The 21,974-nt window shown below is 35.4% G+C and overlaps 1 protein-coding gene across 4 annotated transcripts in view; it reads right to left on the reverse strand.

Moving 5' to 3' along the window:
* CACNA1D (calcium voltage-gated channel subunit alpha1 D) overlaps window positions 1-21,974 on the reverse strand; it is a 194,182-nt gene that overhangs the window by 18,746 nt on the left and 153,462 nt on the right. For all 4 annotated transcript variants that reach the window (XM_085302370.1, XM_085302369.1, XM_085302371.1 and 1 more), the window contains 10 exons: window positions 21,830-21,868; window positions 21,283-21,411; window positions 20,477-20,542; window positions 18,714-18,805; window positions 16,083-16,242; window positions 14,883-15,010; window positions 14,674-14,770; window positions 13,687-13,789; window positions 12,467-12,568; window positions 6,490-6,620 (listed from right to left, as the gene is read on the reverse strand). In XM_085302370.1, the coding sequence (XP_085158496.1) occupies window positions 6,490-6,620; window positions 12,467-12,568; window positions 13,687-13,789; window positions 14,674-14,770; window positions 14,883-15,010; window positions 16,083-16,242; window positions 18,714-18,805; window positions 20,477-20,542; window positions 21,283-21,411; window positions 21,830-21,868 (1,047 nt within the window). The remainder of the gene's footprint in view (window positions 1-6,489; window positions 6,621-12,466; window positions 12,569-13,686; window positions 13,790-14,673; window positions 14,771-14,882; window positions 15,011-16,082; window positions 16,243-18,713; window positions 18,806-20,476; window positions 20,543-21,282; window positions 21,412-21,829; window positions 21,869-21,974) is intronic.

A 21,974-nucleotide genomic window follows, 5' to 3' on the forward strand; every position in this document is an offset into this window, starting at 1 on the left:
CTTCAATGATGCTCATCATTTTTCTCTAACGAAGTTAACATCAGTCATTCTATCAGAAACAGCAGCACAAAAAGTAAATATTTTAAACAGTTTTAGCTAAATGCACGGCATCCAAACTAATATCCTAGAATGCAACTAAGGGACCAGTAAAAAAGAAGAAAAAAAAAAAAAGGTAAGCCCAATTCTCTTATAAGAAGCAGTGCCTTAGACCATTYGACAGCTACACAATTTTACCTTCACTATCTTCAAAAGTATTAAGACCATCTTAAAAACAAACAAACAAAATATCACTATAAATAGGCAACACAAAATACAATAGGCAAAGGAAGACAAAGAGGAGTGACAACATCCATAAATTTCCTGCCTCAAAGTTGCCCTGAGAATTAAGGCAAGAAATAGATTGTGTCACAAGAAACATGTACCTTTTTTCTCAAAGTAGAAGTTTTCAGTTTTTGGGTAGAAAATATCCACTTTGAGAAAGATTGGCAAGGCCAGCTACAGGCATCTGCAGACTATAAAACTATACCCAGCTTCTTGCAGCATTTAATGGTTAGGAATGTGTTATAAAGCTTAATAGCATACTGTTTTCTCCCTTTCTTGGAGCAGAAAGATAAGGCCAGATTAGATAATGCAGTGACTGCAGTATTTATGCAATCCTTAGGAAGTATGTTCTTAACTATTAACTGATTTTGTGGGTACTTCCAACTGTCCCAAAAGAAAACTACAGATGTCAGCAGAAGAATAAGAATATTTATTGCTTGTGTAACCTTTGCCACAAACTGGAACAGGTGATGGTGCTTCTTATCTGCTTGTTAGTTTAAGGATCTTGCAACAAGACAACTAGACTGCAATACGGTGAAGTGTTCGCAAGAATGTGAAAACCTGGCTGGTCTGGTCAGGTCAAGGATCAGGCCTAAGAGGCTGTTGCCTTGACTACTTCATCTAGGCTCTGACAGTGACACGCAGAATAAAGCCTTGTACACTGTACCTCTGTTGATAAACTCTCTGAAAAGTCTCAGCGGCCAGGTGCTACATGACCATGCACGTTCAGTACTGCATAGCATCAGAATTCAAAAACCATTCACTGCACAACTGCTTGGCTTTTGTGCAGTCCTACATGCCAACTCCACATTCTAGCATGATCCAAAGTAAACTTCAGACCTCATCCTGGTGTTTCTTTGCCAGAGTTTAATAATAATAGTTACATGGAAATCCTCTTAACGTTCATCACCTTTTTTAAAAGCATATTTATCTAAGTGAAATAGAGCGAGGAACCCACAAAGTGATAAAGCTATTACTTTCAGCTATTCAGTGCCTGCTGACTATTGACTCTAATCCTTAACGCCAAGGAAACTAACCACAACTGAAGACTTAAACAGAGTCTGCATCCTCATGTATAAATTCTCCGTAAGGAATTAATTTCATTTCCTCTTGACTAGCTCATCCCAGACTATGGACGGTACTTCCAGGGGGTCTAGTTACCCTAGAAATTAAATTCCTTTTTGCCCTCAGAGCACAGATGTGCTTAAGGCATTAATATGAGAATTCTATTTGCTTAACTGGTAGCTAAAAATCTAGAGATAAACATGGCAGATAGAGATTCCAATCCCTTAAATCTTCTGACTGCATTATACATACCTACTTTAGACTATGAGGTCAGAACAAGAACAGTGACATTTCTTCCTTACTGGGACTCAAAAGCTTTCCTTAAAATCAAGAGAAAAAAAAATCCAAGGAAATCCCCAGCTGATACTCAGTCAAAAAAAGGTTTACTTATCCCATTACTGTCGAACTAATCATCTGGGACAATAAGTGTGCTTTCTAGCGCTTAATTCATTATATAATATTCTCTGCATCAAAATGACTTGGAGCACAACTATTGGCAATATTATCCTTTTTGATAATTYAATTTGGAGAAGTAACTGTGTGAATCATGCTTCAGACACATTTTTTCCTTTATGTGAATCTACGCCAGATAACTGTGGGTATGAATGGAGGCACATACTAGAATAACCATAAACCTTTGCAGAGGAAGCATCCTGACTTGAGAAATGACCTTTCAATTAGAGGTAACTGTTTCGTGCTCTCACAGTGGAGGTTTAAGCATTGCTGAATGTGATCTGCATTCATTTGAAATCTACCTTCACCACCAAAGGCAGCAATTATCCTTGACAGAAATTTATGAAGGTGCAAGTACAGAGCCAAGATTTCTTTCTCTATGTATCATATTCACTTCTATCTGGTGAGAGGAAGGTAGGGGAAAAAGGCTGATTTACATAGCAAAAACTGTATTTCCAGGTGGCTGGTTATTCCTCTTTAACTTACATATAAATCAGACAGTGGTACATTTATGGGGAAAGTGCTACATTGCACCTAAAATTCAGAAATACYGGTGATGTTTATCATGGATTCCAAGTACAGAAACATGTGTATAGATGCGTGGAATATCTGTTCAATCCAAGTCATTATCTTAACTTTATGACAAATGTAATTTAGTTTTCCAGACTTGTTAACATATGAACAATCTGCAATGGTAGGATTTCTAAGAGTCACACAATCTGAAGTCTTGATGACAGTTACCAAAGTCATTTCCTGATTATTTGTATTTTAAATTATAACAAATTAATTAGTGTTTGAGAGGGGCTTATGAAGAACTTTTTCTTGCTACAGAATCAGTAAAAAAATACACAGAGAAAATGTATAGTGTCAAGTAACTAAGTGAATTATATATGAATAAGATGTGCAGTGTCTTTTTTTCCCTCTATAGAGCTCCAAAAACTTTTAAAAAACAGAAACCTCTTTTTCTACTACAGCTACAAATTTATAACATCACAATTCTTCAACACATAAAAGTTGTGAGATCTTGTGGTTGTGGCTTTAGCCACACATTTCAGYCACAGGATGACTCACCAACATTGACTGTCCCTAGTAAAATATGAGAAGAGTTCAGCTTAGTGATTCACCAACATCAGGTTCCACAACTAAGCAATGAATTAGCAAATATAACTTAAGCTAGCACAGATTAAGTAAGCAGGCTGCAGTATGATTACCTCTCCTATTACCTCCCCATTTAAATATCCAGTCTATCAAATGCTTCCCTCAATGTTCTAACATGTAGCTTATGATCATCATTATGATATTACTAAATTTTATATCATTGATAAATCTTAAACAGTAAAAATTATTATAATGGGAATTGAGCCATAGTTTCTTATTTCTAAGCAGCTCAGGAAAAAAGTAGATTTTATGAAAGCAGAYGCAAGTTGACTATCTATTAGAAATGTAGGGGAGCTATGCTCTGTGTACAAATTATATTTATGTTTGTATGTATGCATCTACCTACCTATATCTCTATTAGAAACAGTTCACAGGATCCTGGTGAACATCCACTATCAAGCGACTAAGAAATATTGCAAAATGTTGATGGTACTGAATAATAGGAGAAAAATCTAAAGAAGAAAACTCAGGAATTTTAAAATGGAGACTATAGAGTTCTACTAGTGCTATTACATGGATAAATTAATTTAGATTAGAGTAGGCTTTGAATTTAAAACAAAATAGCTATTCCTTATTAAATAATACCCTTTGCATACGCTCTTATTCCCAAACAAGAGTGCTGTATCTCAATCTAATTAATATTGAGGCAGAATACAGCATTCTTAGTTTGGAAAGACAGTGTCCATGCCAGGACTTCACAGTTCAAAATTATTTAAATAGAGGGGAAAGTATTTTGTATCTGCTGTCATCATAGACTGATCTGCTTTACTTCAGTATTGTTTTAGGATTTCAACAGAAAAGCAAACACTGCAGTGGGAGGTGCTGGAATCCTGTTTGTGCACTTTGTACGACTATTTTAAGAAGAGATATACACATAAACAGAAAATTCATTTGGATGAAATGAATAATATAAATATAAATCCATCATGACTTCTATATGAAGTACCTCCAGTGCTTATAATGAAAATGTGGCACATACCAATACAGTATCCACCACAATTTCCCCAAGAAACTGTATGAGAGAYAGAATGATATTGTATGAAACATACCGTTATTAGTATATCGCTTACCAAGGAGACCTGAAAACATTAACTTAGAGTGAGCATTTGTAAAAACAAAGGAAAAATAGCTGCTTTCCGTTCTCCATGGAGAAACAACATCTTTATAGTATAAACCCWCCACAGATCATTCAACAAAATCTCTATAGTTGAAAAAAGTTTGATGACATACCCATAATTTATGCTGCCAAAAATATAGTTATACACATTTTTTTTGAAAACGTTAAAGTTTTACAAACATATAAACTTCAGAAGAGGCAGATCTGAGGCTGAAAATACAGAAACATCTTCTGTTTTTATACATTGTAAAGCTAAAAGGATTCACTTTGTTCATTTGCACTAATTTCTGTATAATAAATCCCACAGAACTGCTCTATGGCACACTGCTCAAGAGAAATCAACTTCTCTTTGAAGTAGAACAGATCTTTTAGACAGACAACCAGATCTGACATAAGSCTGTATCCTCATAGAATTAATTAATGTACACAGCATTTTGACTTTGAATTTCAGTTGCTGTAGCTTTCAGCATTGAATTGTATTACTCCTTTATATGTTGTATTGAAAACCAGTAAAAAAAAGGGCTTTTTCCCAAACATAGTTACTTACAGGTGTCTTGAAATAGTATTTATACTTATATTTGGTAAATTAAATTCAATGACTACTTGTTCATCCAAAAAACAAAAGTAGAACAGAGGGAAAAGGAGAGAAAGAGAGAAATGACCTCCTATCCACCAGCCCTGATCATTTCATTACCATAGGAGTACTGTTTTAATCAGCAAAAAACAAATGCCAAGCCTCAGATCCCATAAGCCTTTATAGATTCATGGCAGAGACTCATGGCCAAATTGTTAGCTGTTGTGAATTGAGAAATATYTATCTAAAGACAGAAGAAGAATTAATTTATCCCAGTTTCATTTTTCCCTTCACTATTGAATAGGGAGCAGGAACTTACAACAAACAATTGAGCACACTCCCACATTCGGAAACTCAATGTTTGTTTCTCTACTGTTATATGTGCAGCTTAGAAAACACAAGTGGAAAACTATAATACTGTGKCTTAAAACTTATTTTGAGCTCCTTGTTACCAATGGCATCTCAAATGAAGAATAACAGAGTCTGTAAAGTCTTTCCTAACAATCTCTGATCTCTTTCATTTTCCTTTCAACTGTTTCCAATCTTTTTCTTTTTATCTCTTTTAGTGACCATAATGTATCTTTTCTCTCGTGATATGCAAATATAGCTTACACTATACTGGCAAGATATATGCTCAGACACCAGTAGCAAGAATTGTAATGAATTTTTCTCCGCCTATTGCATCTCTTACGCTATGGAGAGGTGGAACAGAATGTGTTGAGTTGGCAACAGACAGGTGAAACAAATTACCCATAGGAGAGAAATACAAACCAATGATTTTCTTAACCAAGAAAACAATCTCTGAATCAGGTTAACATATTGCCGGTGGAAACCGTGATCTCCCCATTTAGAAAGAGATTCTGTAACATCCTCCTAAGTTTTGGCAGAAGAAAAAAAAACGCTATCAGAAACATCAAATATGTTTACTGCTTGTAGGAATCTACTCAGCATTAACTGAAAACCAGGAAGCCCTAACCCAATACAAAAGGTGCAGTGTATGACAGCTAGAATCAGTAGAGGATAGCCTTCCATTGCCTGTTTCAAAGTTCAAAACACAAAGGGTATCAGAGGATAGAAATTTTCAGAATACAATCTTTAAAACACTTATGTGCTATGGATCATCTGTGGCAGGACTGTTGAGAGGCAGATAGCCAACTAGCACTATCAGTTGTCACAGTTTCCATTTGATAGTTTGTTTTAAAAGACAGTAAGAGACATTAATGTAAATTAATATTATTTCCAAAAATAGAAACTGATGAAAGTGAAGTTCAAAATGTGCAAACACAAAAAAATATGAAAGGAATACTTCACCACTAATTATGAATAGAAAAGARAAAACCAAAGAAACATGCAGAAAAATTATTCTACGTAACAACCTCTTTATTATGAGGCAATGCATATTAGAAAAGTCTTTTGAGACTGAGATCTGACTTTGAAATTGTAGGAACACAAGAAATCAAACAGGTAAATGTAAAACAGAAAATGGAAATGATAGCTCAGAAATACTTATTTTATCTGATTTTGTATCAGCAGCATTAGACTGTGATGCCTCAACTAGACTTGTTAAAAAATTTTGCAGTAACTGCTGCTGCTGTYTGAGTAATCCACAGAGAATAACTTTTTGCACTTACCTTGACAAAGACTGAAAGCAGAATTACTTTTTACTTTTCTGATGAATAAGGGCCAAAAGTATCCCAGCTAAATAAAATCCTTGCAGCACTGCACAATCATGAATATTCATCTACCTGCTATTTCAAGTAAGCTCATAAAATGGTTAGTTAAAATGTAAAAACAAAATCACCTGCAGAGCAATCGTGGTATTCTTCGCAGGATATTTCCCCACCAGTCCTTGTTCTTTGCGTTTCTTGAATTTCCTAAAGTAGTCCTGTATCAGGAAGGTGGCATAGAACTTCCCCACGGTTACCTCATCATCTAAATGAACAGACCAGACAGATCTCTCCCAAGTCAGCGCATTTTTCAATAGCCTGTACACTCACATCTGATTTGGGGGCAAAAAATGTGACGGCTGCACTAGGCACTACGCTTTCAGTTAACAGTAATGGAACCTGCAACTAGCTTAAAGCAATGTTTTAGCAAGCAATTTAGGCTCAGTCTGTTAAGTGAACTCATCTTTAATAAAGGAGGAAACATAATACTTTACCAGCTTTCATGTACTTCTAAGTAAGTTCATGTAAGTTTCTAATAAAACCAGGAACATGTTTGTATATGCATAGGAGCTGAACCTCTGGCTTTAATTACTTAGAACAATTGGATTAATGTAAGAGCTGCTGTGACTTATACTAATGGTTCATAGGAGTGACTCTGTAAAAAAAAAAAAAAAAAAAAAAAAAAAAAAAAAAGCCCCCTTTGCAACATATTCTCACTCTTTTTCCTGCTGAACCAAATTTTCCTAGCCAGTGCATCAATACAACATTACTCTAATTGCACAAGACCTTGCCATCTTTACAGTCTGCTTCGCTTTAAAGTTTCGGTATTGGAATCGTACCCTCACTATAATACCTGAGCATATTTCAGGTTGAATTTGATCTGTATTCCAGATACTCATGCTGGGTTATATCTTCTATGACCTTAYTGTCACCCAACAACAGAAATTCTAGACTCTGAGTTCAATCCCACAGCCTTTACAATTTCACAGGTTTTTTTTGTGAGCTTCTTGTATACTGAAGATTTGGTCCTTAGCCACCCTCTAGGATAATGACGCTAACAGAAAATCTGAAAGAGGCACAGCGCTTTCCCACATTACTGTATTATATCAGCTCTGAAATGCTGACAGAAATGAAAACTAACTTCTGTCAGTTAATTTGATATAAGCCACAACACAAAAAACAGCAAGTGCAGTAAGACTAGCATTTTTACAGAGTTACTTCTGTGAACAAAATACAAATTTCAAAGTTTTTGAAGTGTAAAGCCAGTTACCTTATAAGGATATTGAAATCCCCTGGTTTATAGCACGTACGTGCCCATTTTGTGTGCCCCTTTTGAGATTCAGCTGTGGGAGCTGGAAATCCTGATGAACAATGCTTGCCAGAAAACTAGAAATAGCTTTCTATTCAAAAACATTGCTTTTGTTTTCACACACTTTTTTCCCTTAAAGTTTGCTTTTTTTGCTTTCTGCTGTGTTGCCTAGTCTCTTCATTTTTGTATTATATTGCCATAGCTATTTGCAATATGGTTGCTAGAGGAAGAAGGAAGAAAGGAGGAGYTTGTTGGAGGTGTCCAAGCTCTCTTTATTGCTAGGCCCCACATCCTGATAGATAAGAAGTTCCTGTCATTCTGGTTCTCCTTGCTGTGACAGACAGGGGCTTAATATAGCTCAGGATCTGGGTCACTCCATAYCACTGTGACTTGTTTGGCCAAATACAGAAAAACTATCTGGGCACATTTGAACATACCTGTGATAGAAAGTATACTACTATTTTCTTTTAACCTTATGCCATTTGCTTTCTCTTTATTTTAGCTAACTAATGAAGCTTTAGGACAGACATAAATGTTTTGGGTTTTTCTTGTTTGTTTTTTTTTTTACATATAAAAACACATTCTCTTAGGCAAGCTTTTTCTCTGTTTAGCTAACTAATGTTTCGTTTCCCATCAGTTGTACGCTAAACTTATCCCTGCCTTGCCTAGTGATAGGCAAGTAATCCTAGTGATGTAAGTAAATTCTCTAATTGATTCTAATATACAGTAACTTGTCATACAGTAATATTTAATAAAAACAGAGCCTCTTGTGTCTTTGCTTTACCCATAATATGTTCCACTGTCTCACTAATAATAGCATTTCTAATAATATTTTTACTAGTAATATAACAGCTTTTCCTAATTTAAATTTAATTAGCTTTCTTCTTTTAATAATGGTTACTGCACCATATTTTGTTTTCATGATCTGCTTTCATGGCAATAAAAAGGATGGGGAAATCTAATCCAAATATATTACTGTTTAAAATTTCTTTATCTCTGTGACAAAATCTGTCTCAAAATGGATCTACCATTCAAAATAAGCTCCTTTCAGAATTCACAGGGTGTTTTTCACTATAATGTCTAAAGTGGTTTCTATTAATCAGAGAAAGTATGATAGCATTTAACTTCAGTAAAATGCATTGGGGATGTATTCCCCCAGCATTTTATTTTATTTGTCTTAAAACCCATYAAAGTAAAAAGAATTATGGTAATTGCCTTAAAATATCTTCATTGGGAGATGAGTCTGTTGCAGGAAATGACTTGGGGCATTAAAAAGTCTGCTCTGACAAATATTGACAAAAGTATCAAAGGTCTAAGTCTCTCCAGCTCTCCCCTGGGAAACAGCAGGGGTTACATAGCTCACAGGAAAAGCTCACCACTGTGCAGATTCAGTCTCAACAATAGAAARCTTTCTAATTGACTCCTAAAATCTATTTTCTAATCTTTTGGTGAGCATCCTCTTTGATGTTCACCTGTAATCTCTCTTGGCAGCTGTTCAGGAGGCTCTTTGTATTAGGAAGATTTCTCTTGCATACGATCTAATCTAAACTTTGTTAGCTTAACTGAGTCCACTGATTTCTGCAATTAATCCTTGGTCAAACTCCCAAGATAAGCCTTTCCCCATCCTTTGTATTATTTTCTTTTAAGTATTTGAACAGAACTTTTAAGGAATTGATATAGCAAATTGCCCCCCAAAAGAACAAGCACATAGAAGTGACGGACTTGGTATAACACATAGTATGGGTTGCACTTAGAGCATGTCTCAAGTCAGGCTATGACGTCGCATGACTACTGACTGTACCTGAGATGACAATACCKGCAAAGTTTCAGTATGCACAAATGAAGAGGCCCTTCTTGATCACTATGGACAMGCACCGACTCATTTATGAGCATATTAGATGAATGTGTTCCCACTTTACTGAATTGTGCATGCCAAAGTCTGAATGTACAAACAAGATGCATGTTGTTTCTCCACAGGCACAGTCAGTTGTACTGCAGACACGTGCACACAAGAACCGAAGCTTGGTCAAGAGGAGCCGTCCTTGACTTCGTTTTTTCAGTAACACACACATAGCCAGACATGGACAGGTAGGGAGGCAGCTAAGCAAAACTGACCACAGTGTAGACAGATCTGTAACTACAGCTAGTGACAGCAAAAGGAATCATTTCAGCAGGAGTTTTCAGAAGAGGGCAAAAACTATTAGGCAGGATTAAATGGGCTTGCAGGCAGAGACTGGGGAATTCAGAGAAGAGAAAGCAGGTGAATCTTTAGTTGGTGGTATGAAATTCTCTTACTCTGTGTTCTCCTAAGATTATTAACTCTTTCATACCTTCATGCATTTGACTAACATTCAATGCTTTTGAAAAGCAGTTTCAGCTTTCTGTGCTGGAAATCTGTTGCTAACTATTAATTTTTTAATTAATATTTTAGCTTACTTATAGTAATGAGCTATTTAACCAGTACCAAAAATTAGCTAACTATTCATTTCTAGTGCATCTACTTATAATTTAGGGAAAAATTGCTATTAAGATTATTTTCATTCTGCTCTGAAAATAATTGATTTGGGTTCTGGAGGCATGGTCATCAGCAAATGAAGCATCTAGTATTCAATAACACAGCAAAAGTAATACTGGACAAAAACCCTATAAACTAGCCAGTTCAAAACTTACATAGAAGTATGTGCAAGTGATTTTAACACATTGAATTTGGATGCTTTGTTGATTTTTATGGAAGAGGGTTTTCTGTCTCCTAGCAGTTTGCTACTTATCAGCTGTCATATACATTTTGTATTGAATAGTAAGCTTCAGTAGAAACTAAATTCTACTGTATGGTAGCTATTGTACGCTCCTATGACATATGAATGTAAAATAGTTGTATTCTCATTTTTTCTTTCTTTTCTTTTTTTCTTTTAAAGGTAAGCTGAAATATTTTCAATTTTGAGGTAAATCATATCAAGGTCTACAGAGAAACAAATTCAAATTGATATAGAAATTTGATGAATATTAAGCAGTTCCCAATGCATTCTTATTTATACCAGACCATCAAAGCCATAATATTKTCTATCATTTATGCAATAGTCCAGATGTTCAGACTTCTAGCTACACTGGAGAGCTATATTTGCAGAATTAATATTAGCAATGAATTTTAGTATAACTGAAAGTAAATATACAGCTCATATTCAGCAGCAAAATGAAACCGAAGTTAACAGTGAGTTACTATGTAAGATTAATTCCAGGAATGTAATCCTTAAAGATTCTTTGTCAGATTGATTTAGGCAGGCACAGCTCACTATTCTGAAGCATGCATCTCTATTTCAATAAAAAAGTAGGGGAATGAAGTTGGCAAGAGGCAACACTAATTCCATGCCACCACCCTAAAACAGAATTGCTTCAGAATATTCGGAAAGACTGATAGTTGAAAGGAACAGAGGCTGCAGAAAAAGCTCAAGCACATAGTTACAACAATAACAAAGCAATTCATCTATGCCATGCAAGCACTTAGGTGTAAGGCTAAAAACAACAGAGTAGAACACAAAAAGTTGTTTTAAATGTGCAGTATCAGTTCCCCTTTTGATAGTCGAATTTGCTAGAWTTTTGTCTTCATCCCCACTATGAGCTGGCAGCCACCACACCAATAGCAAGTGGCTCCCTCCAGCGACAAAGCTAATGCTGCGTCCTGGGKCATGCTGAACAGCAGTGCAGCCAGCATGCTCTTTCTCCTCTAGAGACTGAGAGTGTCACCTTCGGAAAGGGATCAGCCTCCACCACCACCGGGCCTGGGATCTTGAGTCTGCTTCCAAACCTGAGTCTGATCAGTCTTGAAAGCTGCTGTAACACTATAAAAGTACAATAAACTACAAAAAATACCAGATGATTAAAATGGATCAGCATCTTGGATATCTAGATTTATAGATATAGCCTGGGTGTGGATAACACCATGCAACAGATCCTGCACCTTTAAAACTTGAAAAAGCAAGTGAAAAAACAGTCATTTAAACCTAAACTACAGCATATTAATAAAAATGTATATATTGAAAAAAGACTAAATATATATATTAAGTGTATATATATATTTTTAAATGATATAACCAAATAGTTGACATGTCATTTTACAGCACGTAACAACAAGTAATATACGTGCCTTGTAGTTCTTGCAAATGTATTAATACCATTGGAATTTAAATATCTGTTTACTTGGGCCATATTCATATCTCAATCATACTGGCATAAATCAGAACTAATATCATTTTCTATTGGCTATGAAATTGCTCTGGTTTAAACTAGTATAACTGGGATAATTTAGTCTCTTATTTTATCAATTTAGCAAATATATTATTTTTAATTTGTCAAGTAAATTTTTTTTTTTTAGTTTTCTCCCAGAAGTATTCAACATATACAAGGATATAAGCTAAAATGTGATGCACATTGTCAAGCTTAATTAGTACAAAACATGTTATTTTGCTGAATGCATTGAAATCAGACTAAGTTTGGCATATTTTGCTGAATGACTTGAAATCAAGACTAAGTTTAAATGTAACAAGGTATTTTTTTCAAGCAAGCAAATAAACAAAAAAAAAAAAAAAGGAAGTTATATTTTATCTAAGGAAATCATACTAATCAGTCCTATCTGTATTATCTAGCCTAATAAGATATAACACACTCTATATTTATTGTTACTATTGTTTGTTGTCCTTTAATGATATCACCATTTCAAATTTTTAAAAATATATTTCTTTGGTTTCTAATCATCTGTAAAGCCCAAAATGCACAGAGAATAGCATGTTGCAAAGCATCACACTGACCGCCAGCTGGAGGGACCACTTGATCAAGTAATTTCATGCTGGTTTTCTTCCATATTTTCTTTATAACTGCTCTAAGTTCCTCATTTGCTTGCTCTAGGTTACCTGTGGCAATGAAATAGAAAAACGTAGGATGACAATTATGTTTTAACCAGCTTCAACGAATGATCCCTTGGATAGTATTAGCTGTATATAAATAAAAACTGTGATAAGGATCTTTTGCAGCAGCCTAAACTATCTAAATATATAAATAATTTGACAATAATTAAAGAGAAAAAATGATATAAGAAAGTGGACTCCTATGGGATTACCAGAGCAGTGTCCGGAGTACTACTTACCTTAAAGTCAATAGTTAGCTACAGATCTTGGCTCTACTCTATAATTGCTTAATACTTGCCGCTGAAATTATGCACAAAATGGTGACTTGATCTTTGTAAGCCACTGTGCTTCCGATCCAAAGCTAAGCCTCTATTTGTTTAATCACAGTAATTACTAACTTACACAGGCTTGCAAGTTCTGGCAAATGACTACTGAGGAAAGATTTTCTGCTTTGCATCACCTAAGCCACAGAGATGCCTGGGGAATTTATTCTAATCAGTTTGTTACTAGCTGTGGAACACAAAATCTGCTGAGAATAGCATAAGACAGGAAACAGAGTAGTAAAAGACAGTGAAATAATAAACAAATATATGATAGAAAGCAAAATTCATTGAAATATACCACTGTTTTATTTTTTTAAAAAAAAATCCTCTTTGATGCAAATGATAGCAGTCTATCCAATCCAGTCAGAACTGGATTCCACCAAATAGGAGATTTAGCTTTCAAGTGTGAAAAGTTGCAGTTCCACTAATGCTGCGATCCCAAGCTAATAAGTTAAAGAGCAGGGAAGAAGGAGCATCATGGCTGGACAGAAAGGGGACCTCATTCATTCCTTGCAGTAGAACTCCTGTTATGCCACTGTTAAATGTTTTTACATGAATTATTACACGGTAAAAGCATGTAATAATTTCTGAGATTACTTGGATTTTGGCCTCAATGTCCCTGTTTCCTAATGAACTATTCCTGATAACAGTGAAGACCACCCGTAACCCAAAAGCAAACCAAATCCAGTGAGAAGGCAGCAGCCTTACTCATGTCCAACAAAATCAATAAAGTAAATTACACCTTCTACTCATTGCAMCTTTTGACAAGTGCACCAAAAGCATCACGTATAAGAACCTTACCTTCTGTTTTGATCTTTAGAGCAGTCCTAACTAAAGCAAATAGAGTAGCATTGAACATGACCGTTCCATCACTGTTTAGTGGCATATTCATGGCTACCAACCTCTGCAAATGAGAAAAGGAAGACAAACTTTGATGCAGCTCTGTCAGAAAAAATCTCCTGCCAGGTTCATTCCCGAAAGCTGATGTGATCAAAGAATAACATCCAGTGGAGGCCTAATAATCATGTAACTCTTCAAAAAAAAGGATGGATCTTCCATTCCAGTTGAAACTGGTAAAACCAGAATAGCCATAGTTTTGAAATCCTTGAGTAATATAATAATTATTCATCTCTTTTCTATTATTTTTCAACTTTTATAAAGAGCTAAAATGTCTGCTAAAACTGAAAACTAAAATGCAATTAAACTTCATCTAAATTGTAAACTGTGCCTGAGAAATTCTAGTTTACTTTAAATTCCCGTTCCAGCTTTCTTGTTCACTGCCACRTATTGTATGCACAGTTGTTCACTTCTTTTTATTGTTATCATCTTGCAGTTCCCACTCTTCAATCCTTCCTATGCTTCATGGGCAGCAAAATTCTGATGACTGTGATTATAGAAGTACTGTATCAGAATGTAATTGTGAATTAAAGTAAAAAACTACCCTCTTTCTCCCTAGGATTAAAGAGAAACTAGAAATGTCACTGAGGCTAATACAACCAATACTGGGTTGAGCAGTTCACAGATGCGACAATAACGAAACAGTGACAAATTTACAGATCATCTCCTTTCATTTTGATGCTCTGAAAAGGATTTTATGTTGGTGATAACTACTTAAATGAGTATATTGAAAGAAATGATACTAGTTTTTGTGGGTTAAGTTCAGCCTCTATAAAACTGGAAAAACTTGAGAGTGAATCATTAGACAGGATTACTGCAGGTATGCAATACCAATTTGGCAGAATTCTGAACTATGAAATAAACTTACGTGGGGAATAAAGTAAAACCTACCTTGCAGGCCACTCGGTGAGGGCATAATTTGCCAAAACCAAGTGGAGGCTGAATGCGTCTCAATAATGTCACCACATCAAGATGCTTTATTCTTCCCCTAGAATAAATATATGCCAATTATTAAATTCACATGCATTCCCAAAGAATACCTTATGTTCTGGTTATGTTATCAAAAAAGGAAGTCTTATCAAAGAAATGATCTAACTTACTTTGCTTCAGGATCATATTCTGACCATATCCTTTTGAACTCATCCAAATGATGGGGACCCAAAATAGACCAGTCACGTGTCAAATAATCAAAGTTATCCATAATGACAGCCACAAATAAGTTGATGATCTAAAAAAGTAATTTAGAACACAGATTTACCTTGTTTTTTTCTAAAATACAAATATTTTCATAATTTAAATTTTAATGTAGTAGGTTTAGAATTCAAGCAATCAAATAAATTGATCTTACAAATAATGCTTTTTGGCAAATATCATCAACTACCAGAAAAAAAAAATACTTGCTGATCATTTAACTGACTAATTGGTACTCTATCAAGTATTCATATCACAAGAATGTTATTCTGCTATATAGTGTTCTATCTTTGACATAAGCTGTAACATGGTTTTGTTTCTGTTCCTTGATTTGTTGAGCCAAACTACATTAAGTTAAAAGATTGGATCAAATACATATATCCAACACACAGGAAACAATTTCTGCACTAACAGGATTCCATGACATGACAGTAAGACCTCTGTGTATGCTTTGTTAACATAAAAGATATTACAGAACAGAAAACATATGTTTAGGCCAGCTCAGAATTCTGTTCAACCACTCTCCTTTTGCAAGAACAAGGGTACTGTAAATAGAACAAAAAAAGCAACCTAGACCAGACTGGAATAAGGAAAATGTATTTCAAAGACTATTTTAGTGCAAATAATCCATATTGCCATGGATTAGGAAGAAAGTTTTTAGTTCATATCTCATGTGTCATAAGTTGAGCACRCTTATAGATGCACACATCTAAATTCTGCTAAATTTAAATACTAATAAAGTTTAAATAATTCTAATTATATTAAGTCAAAGGAYCTGCAATTTCACTATTCATGAATATTTAGTGATGCTATTATGAAATACCTGAAATAAAAGCTGATGAAAATACTGTTAAATTAGCTTTCAGTTGGGCAAACAACCATTCCTGTATACACGGAGGCTTATGGTCAGAAGAACAGCTTGAACATGAGACGTTACTGGCATTTAATAAGAGATACAGGATGTAGGCATGTGTACGAAAAACATAACATTGCAAGAATTATTTGGATAAAGGACTTAAAACTATTCTCTGACTCCACTACTTTGTTAGTTCAGAAAAAGGTCAAAATGCTAAAACTCACTTCTACTAATAAGCACAAGCTGGACTCACCAAAAATGCACAGAGCATGTAAAAACTGATAAAATAAATGATGGCAAAATTGCTTCCGCAGGTATATTCTTCCCCTGGATTATAATCAGATTCTGGGTCACAGCGCTTTCCAGGCAAACATGCCAGCATGATTTCTTGCCAGGCTTCTCCAGTTGCACATCTTTATAAGGTCACAAAGATAAATTAAGTATTATTTGCTCAAAATGAACTAAAGACGCATTCATTTGTTAAGTTCTGACAAAATGCTTGGAGCTATACAAGGACAAATGTAAAGAYAGACTGCAAATTCCTCAGAGCTAGAACTAATACAAAAAGTACAGAGCATGTTTCAGCTCTGTAATTACAAGCTTAGATCTGACATTGTAGACCCATTTTATAGGGTGCACCAGAAAGGTGTAAAAACTGAACCCAAACTCTCATTTTCAAGTTACATACATACAGCTGTGGAGCTGCTGTGTACAAAAACTCATAATAGAAGCAAAAAGTATCTATTTGTAAAAGAAGAATTGCCTTCTTTGTAAAAGAGGAACTGCTTTCTCCTCCGCATGGCTGGGGAAATGCTTGCCTAGCTTTCTGCTATTGCACTTTTGTTTGCACAGTTGGGTAGTGCTTGCGTAGGGACCTTTTTTCAAATATTTAAAAACAACTACATACCTATGACATTTTTGGCTGTATTCATTACCTAATTTCAAAGTCATGGCAAAAGTTTTTACAGATATGAAGTGACTTTGCATGCATAAAGAGTCCACTGGGTGATGCTATTGGGCTCAAAGAATGACCTTTCAGTTTTGTCAATTAGATCAAGATCAAAAGAGCTAGGAGATGTACCCAATGTTTTCTGGCTATACCATACATTCATGGTAGACAAAAAAGCCACTACTGCTTCCGTTTTCAGGACTGGCTATTATAGGTCAGCAATCTTCAATATCCTGTATCTGCAGCATTGTAGCAGACCACAGATGTTGAACCAAGGAGATTCTCAGTTCATCATCTCAGTACTCTCCTTTTTCTGTCTTAGCCTATTTTCTGGGGGTAGTCTTATGGAACATAATAGGACTTTTTCTACATGGAATAACTACAAAATGATTTAGGGTTAGTTATTGTTTTAATTTCACTATCAACACCCTGAAGGTTTGATTCCAAGCTTTTCTGATTTAAATACTGAAACTTGAGGTTGATGTCGAATGCAACTTGTAAGTAGTAAAGACAAAGAAGGGAGTTTTAGGCTTTTTTGGGAACTGTATTTGTAGCTCAGATTTTTCAGTGAGTTGTATTTAACAGAGAATAAAATGTAGTTATCAACTGAAATACACAAAGACTGTCTATAAACTATTGGTCTGTAATATGATCTGCTAATGCAGACTTCATTCTGCATAGCTCATAAACAACAAGATCCTACCCTGGTCATATATACCATGAAGTATTCTATAAGTTGTGCATGAACAGACATCAAATGTTAAAGAAACTTTTGCTCATTTCTGACCACCTGTGATAAAAAATTGTTAAAATGCAGCTTTGGATTAAATCTACAGTGAAAGTGCAAGAAGTGCAGCATCTGGGGATACAATTTGGTTGAGGGTCAAAGGACTAGATGTAATATAGTAGTAAGGGGGAAGGCTAATGGGAGAACATAGGCCCCTCTTTCCCCTCCTCCTGGTCCTCCATGAAATCTATCCTAGAAATTCAGAGAGACTCAGGGAAGCCAAGCACAGAACTGTGCCAGACAGGCTAGCTCTAGAACTATGAATACTATGTAATGTTGCTGTACTGCTGCTGAGATCTATACTCTGCACTATGCCATGCAAACAGATCTACTTAGACCTGGTTTTGGTATCTCCATATAGCCCTAAATTGTATCTGCTATCTTTTGATATTCTTGCCAAATACATCTGTTGCAAAAGAGGACCCCTCTTTGGGGCAGGCTAGCAACAATGCATAGGAACCAAGTGGAGTTACAGAATCCCTGCAGACAGTGCTCTCAAAGTACTCAACTTTAGAGGCATTCCTGATCCAAGTCATTCCCTCTCCTTGTTCCAGGGCATTTTGAAGCACTCCTGGCAGATGTTTACCCTGTTCTTAAGCTCTCTGTTGATGGAGATTCCATATCTCCCAAGATGATCTACACAAATACTCAGCTATCCTTACTAGGAGAAAGTTTTTCCTATTGCTTCTCTGAAATCCCCCTTCCGCAAGTTAAACCCACTATTTCTTGTCATCTTTTCAGCAAATGTAAAGAATAGGGTTTTTTTTCATCTTTTCAACCTTTCACATTTCCAAATTGTTGTGCTAGTTGGTTTATAAAAACTACAAGAAGGATATAGTCTTTTTTAACCTTTCTTAACAGTTGCACAGTGACATCAGGGCTGAGTATATCTGGCCTCTGCATGAGGACAATTACTCTACAAATTAGATGTTTCAGTATAACTGTAATGTCTTCAGGTCTGTACCACCTGGATAGAATTTGGCTGTCCCAGTGACCTGCCACCACACACTGAGGAGATTTTTGTACTTGTTATATTAAATTACTTCTAACTTGCAAACACATTTTGAGCAAAGCTGTGGTGCAAAAGCTACAGTCCTTTTCCATAGATCAATTAAAAGGGATTAAGCAAAATGTTAAGGTTTGCTCACCTGAAGAGAAGAAGCACAGCTTGAGGGAAAGTCTGAAAATTGTTGTTTCTGTTTATTTGATTGTTGTCCCTCATGGCCACTTTTCCAAATACCTACAAAGAGACAAGATTTTGACTTTCATCCTAGGGAGCTGTAGTGTCTGATTCTGTAACCCTCACTTGAGTATGTAAGAACAACACTATCACAAATACACTTTCTACTCTCTTTAGGTTTTCCTGATAAAATGTATATGCATTAAATATATCACATTTACAAGATAATTCTTAAGCATTTAATTTGCCACTGCTAATAAATCATCATAATACTAATACACATACTAGTATTTTAAGTGAGAAAATAATATTTGTTTTAAACTAGCCCTTAGAGCCCTCAATTCAGACTGGAGTCCCACTGTTCTAGGCATTGTGCATACCTGTAGGAAGAAATCATCACTGTCCTGAATACTTTGAGTCTAAATAAACAAAAGAGATACAAAGATGGAAGCCAAACACAGAGACTCTGAGCATCTAGTCTGAGTCAGAAGGGAGTTCAGATCTCCCAAATTCAATTGGAATTCCTTGGTCTTTTCCAAGGACACTTTTCTTTTCCAACATAGCACATTTATGTACTGTTGCAATACACTGGGGACTATTATTTAACTTAGAAAGATCCATGTCACTGCTTTCTGGATTGTAAGTTGCTTTTGGATGAACAGTGAAGAAATAAGAAAGAATCAGGAGGTAAAGCCACCCTCCACATTACACCTCATCTCATTTAATTAGGGCCTCACTTTGTGTTGGTTTGGACAATATTATAACTTTGACAACAAAAGAAATCATCTGTAACTGTTACAGAATGACTATGCTAAGGGCTTACGACAGGAGAACTGGTGTCATCAGGAAAAAAGAAAGAAAGAAAGAAAGAAAGAAATGCAGCCTGAATTCAGGATGCCTTACAGGAAAGTCTTGATGAACTTCCAGCCTTGCTCTTCCAGCACCTCCTTCCCTTAGGCAAACAACAGATCTCAGATGTGGCATAGAGACTACCCTTTACCCAAGCTGCACTCCACCTCCGAGCTCCATATAAGTGCCTTTACCTGCTTGCTTCCTGCAGTCTCTGCACTCTTCAAATGCCTATTCCATCCTCCCAATAGAAATGGCTTAGTAGGAATTTTCCCACAATTTCCTAACAGGCCTCCTCTACATAGCTCTCTCTAGTTATTAAGATTCAAGGAACCTGTCCTTGCCTCACAGCATCGCAGCTTGTCTGTCGAGTGACACCTTCATCCCAACAATACATTCTTACATTTTAAACTACCTAAGTCCCATCTATGCTTTTATATAAATCCTAGCCTTGACTGACCCAAGCTCAGCTGTGGCTAAATTCTTTAGCTAGATTCTTTTCTTAGTTCTATTCTTTTAAAATGGGGGGGGGAAGGCTAGGTTTTTAATGGCTGATTCCCCAAATAAATCTTCTGTGGTAAAAAAGCCATGCATTCTGTCATACATTCATGCATAGGGATAAGCTTCACTGTTCTTGGAAGACAAATAGCGCCTTTCAGCAAACCAAGACACTATAAACTCACACCTTGTTCCTTTCCTATGTCTTCTGGGGTTTTGTAACTGCCAAAATAACAGTTAAGAAAACATTTTATATTATTTTGAAAGCTCTGATTGGTATATAGCACCACTATTACTCGAATACTTTGATAAGCAAATTTTTAAACAAGTCTCAAAGTAGCAAACAAGGTACTTTCTTCTAACAAAAAAAAATGCTGTAATTACCTGCATTCCAATGACAGCATAGATGAAGAACAGCATGGCTATCAGAAGGGCAACATAAGGCAGAGCCTAGGAAAGAGACAGGTGCGTTATATTTTAATAATTTTACAGCATAATTTCAATTTCCACTTAAAAAATAAATTATCTGTTCAATAGAGGCTTTTCTAAAGTTTCTCTTTTAAGCAAGTGCTTAAAATGTTATCACCTATCACTCTTAATATTCTCCCACATATTCTCCCATATAATGAACACATGCGTTTCATCTTATTTTAGATTATTAGTAATCCAATAGGAAGAGTCATCTTTAGCAGTTTTATATTTCATTTTGATTACTGATTCTGACAATGCAGAATCAACACAGAACTCTATACAGTTAGAGTTCTATTATCTTCACATTCCTTAGTATTCAAGAGTAGGGATTCAAACTTCTATTTGCTACACTTATAAAATCACTTTTATACAAATAGAAGATTAAATTCCTTGTTTAATTTATTCTGTAGCCATTTAAGATCATGTATGACCTATATGTATCATATTATCTTCTGTTCAATTTCTCAAAAAATCCTATTTATACTTACAAAATAACCTTTTTGTGAAGTATTGTAAAAATTCCATGATAATAGCTATTATTACATGACCCTTGGACAGAGTGAAGCAACGGATGATGTTTTGTAAAACATTAATATGTAACTACATTTAAATGTCTAACTGTTGATAGTATGAATTTCAAAAGAAATATTATTTGATTCATAAAATTTAGTGTATACAAGATTGCAATTCAGAAGCAAATTTAAATGAATTTTACTAACCTGAAATGACTTAATAAATGTCCACAGTAAAGTTCTGATTCCTTCTCCTCTGCTAAGCAGCTTCACCAACCTCATCACCCGGAAAAGACGAAAAAAAGTGATGGAGATTCTAGCGCTGTCTTCAGAGTTCTGAAGAGTATCATGGAGAAGTCAAACCAAATACAAACCCAAACATGCAACACTTCCAGAAAAACAACATCAAATGCAAAGGTGGAAGAGGTAAGATTTGAAAATGTATCTTGAGAGCCTTTTCACCTTGATAAGCATGATATGAAAGGAAAAATTACATGCTAAAAACACAGGACCTGCAGAAATGCTTCACACATCACATGCATTTCCAAGTTCTCTGGTTTGTTAATAAGGATCACGTTGGGTTCATTTGTAGTAGACTTCAATAGTACATTGACAACAAATGCAAACCACTGCATACACCTTTCTAGTAAGACAATTATGAAAAATACAGAAAAATTGGTGGAAAATAGAGACATGGTAAAAAGAATAAACTCAAGTAGAGGTAAAACCACTGGGGTCTGTTTACTAATCTTACCCCAGACTCATCAGTTGTGACTGTTTCAGTTGGCTTTGGCTTTAAGAAATTAAGAACATTAAATATTAAAATCAAATAAAAGATCAAAAAATCAGCTTCACCATAAACAGAAGGAAGGACATTTTTCATTTCTAATTGTAAATGA

This window comes from Rhea americana, unplaced genomic scaffold (genome assembly GCF_003343005.1).
Source record: "Rhea americana isolate MKP2758 unplaced genomic scaffold, rheAme1 scaffold_19, whole genome shotgun sequence".
Classification (NCBI taxonomy): domain Eukaryota; kingdom Metazoa; phylum Chordata; class Aves; order Rheiformes; family Rheidae; genus Rhea; species Rhea americana.